This window comes from Branchiostoma floridae, chromosome 10 (genome assembly GCF_000003815.2).
Source record: "Branchiostoma floridae strain S238N-H82 chromosome 10, Bfl_VNyyK, whole genome shotgun sequence".
Lineage (NCBI taxonomy): Eukaryota > Metazoa > Chordata > Leptocardii > Amphioxiformes > Branchiostomatidae > Branchiostoma > Branchiostoma floridae.
This window is the reverse complement of record NC_049988.1, coordinates 7,014,852-7,022,645: the sequence shown is the minus strand read 5'-3', so window position 1 is coordinate 7,022,645 and position 7,794 is coordinate 7,014,852. Positions and strand designations below refer to the sequence as shown.

Here is a 7,794-nt window from a genome sequence, read left to right as displayed (position 1 = left end):
TTCTTTTTGCCAAATTTTGCGGCTAAAAGATACCGAAAAAGACAAGGTTTTGAACCCTGAAGTCTTTCAATCAAAGTCAAAGAAGATTTGAAAGAACAAAAAGATATGGTTCATAGTTTAATATACTTTTGCAGTGTAATTGTCCATTTGTTAATCTTCCTAACCACCCATATTCCATAAAGAAGGCAACTTTTCCGAACATTTTTTTCGCGCGCTCGCATCAGTTTTGGGATGCCCAGTAGATGTCATCCACATAAATTATGTTTAAATCATTATGAGATCAGCATGGCCTAACCCTAGCAATGGTATCTCCCAAATCCAAGATGGCGGCCGCTACTGAAGATCCGGCGATTTTGAGAAGAAATCGTCCTGGCACAAAAGCGCAGGTTTGTAGCTTTTCTAAGATAGTTTTGGCCACAATTTCTTATTCAACACTTTCTATAGATATCATAGGAACTCAGAGAGTAGAAAATATTGATACAGGGCGTACAGATATAGTTGAATAATCCATGAAAACATGGGCGTCAGATTCGTATGAAACGTGATGTTTTGTCAAAGTACTACTAACCATCTGTGTGGTTCGGTTTAGATTTACCCAAGGAGCTTTCATCAGGCTCCTTGATTTACCCGAATCATTCCCTAGATAGATAGCTGAAAGAGATGAAATATCAAAATGCACCCCCCCCCCAAAAAAAAAGTTAGACACTCAGAGTCAGAGACCTTGCAGAGACAGATCTAGAATGATGTGATTCTGATAATTACTTTGAAAGACCCACATAAATTTTTAATTTGACCAGCATCTCTAGACTAGAGGTAGGAATACATCATGTACGTGTACAAAGAAGACATTGAACACAGACCCGATCTTTGAACATTGACTAGATATTTATGAAGATATAATGAAGAGGTTGTGTCAACAGGCGGAAGCCTTTCAACAACGATGTATCCTCAAGGTATCCTCAAGGTATTTATTGATAAATGGAATGCATCAAGAACAGGGCTCGAAATTCACTTTTTGGAACAGGTGCACTGGTGCACCCAACCTAGAAAATTGGGTGCACCAAAATATTTTTGGGTGCACCACATAAAATAAAGCAGAATATCAGAATAACCTAATTGCAAACCAACTAAATTAATAATTTGAACGGAGCTCTTCAGAAATCAGAAGTACTATGACAGTCATTCTATTATCTTTCTAACACATAGATGTCAAGAATATGGTGTTTACTTAGTATACTAACATCTTAACATACATAAGCCTATGAAAATATTTGGGTGCACCCTGTGCACCCACAGAAAAAAATTGGGTGCACAGCTCCAATTTTGGGTGCACCTGGGTGCACAAAACCCCAGTATTTCGAGCCCTGAAGAGGGTAGAATACTGTAGATACTTTTACATTAGTGACAGTTGATCACCCAGTACTGTTCTGTCTGTAGCACCTTGCAAACTTGCTAGTAGGTGTTTTCCAACTGTCTGTCCATTAAGTCTTCAGCGTTACTATACAGTATGCAGGGCTTGAAATACTTTTTTTCTGCATACCTGCACTGGTGCAGGTAACATTGAAAATTACCTGCACCAGACAAATTTTACCTGCACCACTCTGAATTTAGGAAGAATACTAAAATTGTTGAGGAACCATTGCTATTTTTTTGTTTCATACTTAATAGGTGGTAACAGTCGATGCAGCTAATAACAATCCACATACACCTACATCATATGACATTTACGTATAAAACCCTACATGGACCAGTGCAGGTTAGGTGCAGGTAGACACCAGAAATACCTGCACAGCTCCAATTTTACCTGCACTAACCTGCATATGCAGGTGGTATTTCGAGCCCTGGTATGTAACTACAATGTATAGTGGTCAAAACATTCGCAAACACACCATTTTCTCCCTGCCACTAAAGTAAATCTGTTACGACTTTAAATGCATTTACAGTACAGTAATACTGTTGTTGCTTCTCTGCTGTCCCCAGGACTTTTACAGCTGGCCGTACGAGCCGTTTGAGGAGATGGACAGCACGCTGGCTGTACAGCAGTTCATCCAGCAGAACATCCGCCAGGACCACAACAACATCGACAAGATCCTGGAACCCCCCGAGGGGCAGGACGAGGGGGTCTGGAAGTACGAACATCTCAGGTAATGATACGCTTTAGTTTCAGTTCACAGTGCGGAAATTTCGCGAGAGATTGCAGGTTTCTAGCTAGTACATTTAATGTAACTTTATTGTAACGGGCCACTACATTAGTATAATTTGCACCATGCTGAAATGAGGTCCACTGTGCTAATTTTCAACTAGCATAGTGGTCCTTTGCTATCATTTACTTGTTGAAAAACGTTTAATCAGATATGAAAATGATGCTATGCCACTCCAAACTGACCAAACAGTCCTTCAGATTACATGTTATGTTAAGAGAGTTACATTTACAGTAAGTCCCCTCATGGGTACCCTTATCATGCCAATGTTTCACTCTACAGTCAGTAGTCTATATTTTTCACACTATCCCCCTAATTGGTTCTTTGCTACCTTGCCATTACCATTACGCTAAAATAAAATCCTGGCTAGAACCCTGGATTGCAGTATCTTTGACTTTGTGGTTGAAACAGTTGTAGTAAAACATTTGGGAATGCAGGTGAACCCTTAAAAACACTAATTCAGATATTGCAAAAACATGTACATTTATCGAATCTTGAATGAAGCCATGTTATCATTGTAATTACAGGAGATGTAACTGGATGTAGGTTACATACACAGTTATAGTAACTTATAGATATATTTACCTTGTACATGTATACTTGCTTGATTTTGTGGCAATGCTTCAGGGATGTAGGCATTTTTATGGTTTTTTTTCTGTTTGTTTCAGACAATTCTGCTTGGAGCTGAATGGCCTGGCGGTAAAGTTACAGGTAAATGTAAGTCATTGACGGGAAGTCGCTTATCGCTTATTCTGCATGCGCATGCAAGTTTCATATATAAGACAGTGATTTTTTGTGATCCTTTGACCTACTAGTAGTCTTTTCATTGTGTTAATGTAATGCTTTAAATGCTTCCTCAGCAAAGTTATGCAAGCAAAAATGAAGCCATACTAACAAAACCATAGTTTATGAATTGTAGTTTTAACCAAGTGTCCAGTGTACACCAAGTAGACCAATTGCACCATCCCAAAGCCATTTTGAAAATAGTCTCCCATAGCCTGATAATCTGCATATCCCTCTGTTCCGGGGCAGAAAGTTACTTTTTGGGACAAAATTTTCACTCATTCTGTCAAAAATATCTGCAGTAAGGACATGAAATTTATGTATTTTTGTGAAAATGACAATCTAACAGCAAAAACAAACAGCATGGGCTCAAAAAACAAGGAGTGGGACTGACACAAAGTTAAAACTGGAGACACCCCTTCTAATGCATCTAAACAAGAACAGTATACTGGTATAGCTTTCAGAAGCAGAGGAAAGTTTTCAAAAGTAATTGTTCCACACATATATTACTAGGTTTTAGTTTTACTCAATAATCTCTTATATGTGACCTAACTGTTGATGTTATTTTCTCCAGACGGAGTGCAACCCGGAGACCTGTACCCAGATGACAGCTACAGAACAGTGGATCTTCCTGTGTGCAGCACACAAGACACCTAAGGAGGTTAGGCCTGGTCTACTACTGTACAACAAAATTTACTAACATATTCTTAAGACTTGTTGATGTCCCCAATGACACTGAAATGATTCAGTTCCTGATTACAAGCAACCATTGTAAGTATTATTCAATGAACATAGAAGTGTGTACAAAGTATACACCCTTCTGGAGTTCTTGATTCCTTCCACTAGGTTATCAGGTTAAAGGGGCATTCCACTCCAGAAGGGAGTGTTAGTTTCCAATAGATAATGTATCAATTAATACATGATCAGCCGACCTTTGGTGTAATTCCACTTGTGGCAAATTACCCAACATGCATGTTTGTAAAACAATATGACACTCACTAAACCCATGCAGACCCTACCCATGTATTCCCTATACGTGTAGACACTCCCTTTATCGTGAATATTTTCGGCATAAATAAGGGGCGCTTAGCAAACCAAGAAGGCCAATTGTTCACCAGATATCAAAGAACACATAACAAGATGTGTTTTTTTAGCGCCCCTGAAATAAGCTTTGTAACCTAACTTAAGTCAGCCGTTGTCAGGCACATTGTATTCAGCCATAGGCTGAGATTGATTGATTTAATTAGAGGGTACTTGGGGAGTTTTGTAGAAGACTGAATGCTTTTTGACACGCGTGGGGCTAATGGGTACTCTATCCTATAATGTTACTTAGCATACATTTGTCACTTCCTACAATTAATATCTATCGGAAAATAACAGTCCCGTCTGGAGTGGAATGCCCCTTTAAGTTCTGCCCTTGATATCATAGCAAGCATTGCAGCCAGTTTGGAAACTGGTATTATGACTTGAGAAGACCTCTCTTTTGAGAAGCAAACAATGCACAATCCTCACATAATCAGAAAGTTGTAAGGTTTCATAATGTTTGCTTTTCTGCTCCTTGAAAGAACCTTTTTTTTTTTGCTAGTTGCAGTGCCAGGTCCTGAATTACATCACAAATTAACTTGCTTACCTGGTAGGAATTAAGAATTGGAATGCTGATTTGTAAGATTTGATGATCAATAACATCAGTAGGGCATATATTATATTGCATACAAAAGTCAAAGTCCACTGGATAATACTGTTATTGCTGAATGTACTCAAGAAATGTTGAATTTTGGTGATATAAAAATGCAGTGAAACAAGAGTGTTAATTGTCCTTCAAAACCAACCTGGCAAAAGGATATTCATTTGCAAAAAAATTCTTCTCTATTAGTATCACATGACAATACAACACATGAAGATATTGCCAATGTAGGTGACATATTTTTGTTTTCCCCAGTGTCCAGCCATAGACTACACTCGCCACACACTAGATGGAGCAGCTTCCCTACTCAACAGTAATAAGTACTTCCCTAGCAGGTAAGATTCCTTCTTATTATTACCTCCATGCAGGAAGTTTTGTTTTTGTTGTATCCCTGTGTCCATGTTTTTGCTTAATTTGGCCAACAAAACTCAAAAAGCGTGAATGGATTGCAATCATATTTTACATATAATGGTAGGGTGTTTGGCTCATAACCCATAGGTCCTGGGTTCAAATCTGTTGCTATGCCACCAACTTTGTGCCATTGGGAAAGACATGTACACATTACATTACTTTCCTCACTTCACTCAGGTGAAAATGAGTACTACATGTAATTTTTGTTCAGGGAAGTCCCTCACATAGAAAGTTCAATGGAGGTACTGTGTTTGAAGATAGCCACATCTCGAGCACATTTAAGAACTCTTTACACTTACCAAAATCAGTAGGAGCCCTTCCCAGTGTGAGTGGATTAAATAAATCTGTCCGGATATACAGCTTGTACTCTTCAGTACAAACCTTGTGTGCTACACCTTAAGGCTGTTTACTGGGTATGCAAAACAAACTAAATCATTAGGGAGAACACAACAAAGTTGTAAACTTGTCCTTCCTTCCTCCGTTTCAGAGTCAGTATAAAGGAGTCTTCAGTAGCCAAGCTGGGGTCCGTTTGCCGCCGAATCTACAGGATATTCTCACACGCCTACTACCACCACAGGAACATATTTGACGAATTTGAGGTAAGAAACTCAGTATGATGCTACTTATTGTTTGCTTCTGATTTCACTGGACTAACTGAATTCAGGAAGAATAGTGAAGCTGTACCTAACACTAATGGAGATCCAAATAAAACAATCAAACTGGACTGTGGTACGTTTGCGGTGTTGTTTTGTGCTTAATTGTTGCAATGATTAAATGGTCAATTATTCAGCATTTTCTCTATAGCGGCCACCTCTCTATAGTGGCCAATTTTGACCAGTCCCCTGAGTGGCCGCTATAGACAGGTTTGACTGTACAAATTCCTGTATACATTTTGTACATGTACAGAAATGACTGTTTTTCCTTCTTCTCTTCCAGAATGAGACCTGCCTGTGTAAGCGGTTCACTGTGTTTGTAACCAAGTACAACCTCATGTCCAAGGACAACCTGATCGTACCCATCCTAGAGGAGGGGCCTGGGGAGAGTGAGGCCTAAAGGGGGAGGAGCTTTAAAGAAATGAAGGCTAAAGGGGGAGGAGCTTTGAAATAATAAAGGCTAAAGGGGGAGGAGCCTGGGGAGAGTGAAGGCTAAAGGGGGAGGGGCTGTGAAATAATGAAGGATAAAGGAGGGGTTTTAAAAAAGTGAAGCCTAAAGGGCAGGACAGGGCTCTAGCCAGCGTCCGTTTTTCCGTCAATTGACGGAAATTTGCTGCGTGTGACGGAAAAATTTGAAAACCAATCCGTCAACCTTGATGGACAAAAATCCTTGGTGGAAGCTACAGGCGGATTGGGGACGCCGTAAAAGCCACACACTGTTTGTTTTGCTATTGTTATGATTGTTGACAATGTGTGTCGGTGCCCTTTTGCATACGATAATCTCATTAAAAACCCGTTTTTCAAGGTCTCAGTTCAGTCTCCCTAGCTCCTGGAATAGTGTTTTCGCGACAATGGGAATTGGCTGACGGAAAAAGATTTCGAGCTGGCTAGAGCCCTGGGGCAGGGGCTTGAAAAAGTGAAGCCTGAAGTCTAGATCTAGGAGATGGGTATAAGAGGGGAGGGTGGACAAACATTAGTAACCAACGATAGCATTTTTTATTTTAGGTTCCCAAATAGCACAGATTAGGGGTATGGTACACAAAACTTCAAAGTGAGAAGTATTGTAGAAGTATTGTATGAACACTTATTTTGTTGATAAAGAAAAACAAGAGCTCAACATGCTAGTTGATACTTCCTTGGGTCGTGAATTCTATATAACAAGGTACCTAAGAAAGTTATGTGTACACTATACTAACTGAAATATACTCTGTAATATCGCATCCTAATATGGTTTTAAATGTGAATGTGGCTAAGGTTGTCATTTTAATTCACAAAGGAGGTTGTAAAGATCATTTCATGATATTTTGAGTAATACATACTTGTTAGAGTACAGACATAGTTATATCTGCATGTATGTGCAAATAGGCAGTAACAGTTAGTTGTTGTTTTTTTATTGTTTCTCTATCATGACTGAAAAAAGTCATATGATTAACAACATTTAGCTTTAAGATAGAATTTTGTATACAACAAATGATGTGATGGAATTTGTTTCTTTTCTACAGAGTACTAGTATGAAGATTTGTGAATTGTACAAAACACTTTTTTATCCATATTTAGAAACAGCCATGTTTTTCTATGATTAATGTGTATGCGGTTTCTGTATGTCACATTTTGTGCAGTTATTTTATGTAGTCTAATGAATATTGGTACATGTGATCAGTTGTAGTCTGGTTTGTTGTCTTACTTTTCTTCTAAAACTTCCAAATAAACTAACATCAGAAATAAAAATAAAAGCAGAAATACAGACCAAATGTTATAAAAATTGTTGTTTTCTAATGTTGTCCTGTAAAAACACTAATGAAAATCCAAGGAGCATTGAAAAAGTAACTCATGATTTATTTAGCAACTAAGTTCAATAGCCATAGCAATACATCTGCTTGGAGATTTCTGTGGGAACAGACCGCTAACTAGTGTCAGCGCCTCTAGCGACGTCAAGCTGAACGTCAGCAAATGATTTCTGAAGTTATACATGCGGTGACCGAAAAGTTAAATAAGAGTACGAGAAAAAAACAACGGAAGCATAAGAAATGGTTCAAATCCCATCAAAAGTATGTGTTAAGAA

At 38.6% G+C, this 7,794-nt stretch overlaps 1 protein-coding gene across 2 annotated transcripts; it reads left to right on the top strand.

The window, feature by feature from the left end:
* The first annotated feature begins 263 nt into the window (after positions 1–263).
* On the top strand, positions 264–7,476 carry LOC118423928 (MOB-like protein phocein). Of its 2 annotated transcripts, none has more exons than XM_035832245.1 (7): positions 264–386; positions 1,981–2,144; positions 2,870–2,912; positions 3,559–3,645; positions 4,924–5,003; positions 5,567–5,678; positions 6,016–7,476. In XM_035832245.1, exons 1-7 carry the CDS (start codon positions 303–305, stop codon positions 6,130–6,132), a joined length of 687 nt encoding a protein of 228 aa, XP_035688138.1. In that variant the 5' UTR covers positions 264–302; the 3' UTR covers positions 6,133–7,476. The 2 variants fall into 2 exon arrangements, with proteins under 2 accessions (XP_035688138.1, XP_035688137.1); XM_035832244.1 differs by having other exon boundaries at positions 2,870–2,918.
* The last annotated feature ends 318 nt before the right edge of the window (positions 7,477–7,794 follow it).

What these genes read in the sequence shown, in the direction of transcription:
- LOC118423928 (XM_035832244.1), top strand. Translation starts at nt 303, where the DNA reads ATGGTATCTCCCAAATCCAAGATGGCGGCCGCTACTGAAGATCCGGCG. An exon ending in GTCCTGGCACAAAAGCGCAG is followed by an intron (nt 387 to 1,980) that starts GTTTGTAGCTTT and finishes TGCTGTCCCCAG; the next exon opens with GACTTTTACAGCTGGCCGTA. An exon ending in AATAAGTACTTCCCTAGCAG is followed by an intron (nt 5,004 to 5,566) that starts GTAAGATTCCTT and finishes CCTCCGTTTCAG; the next exon opens with AGTCAGTATAAAGGAGTCTT.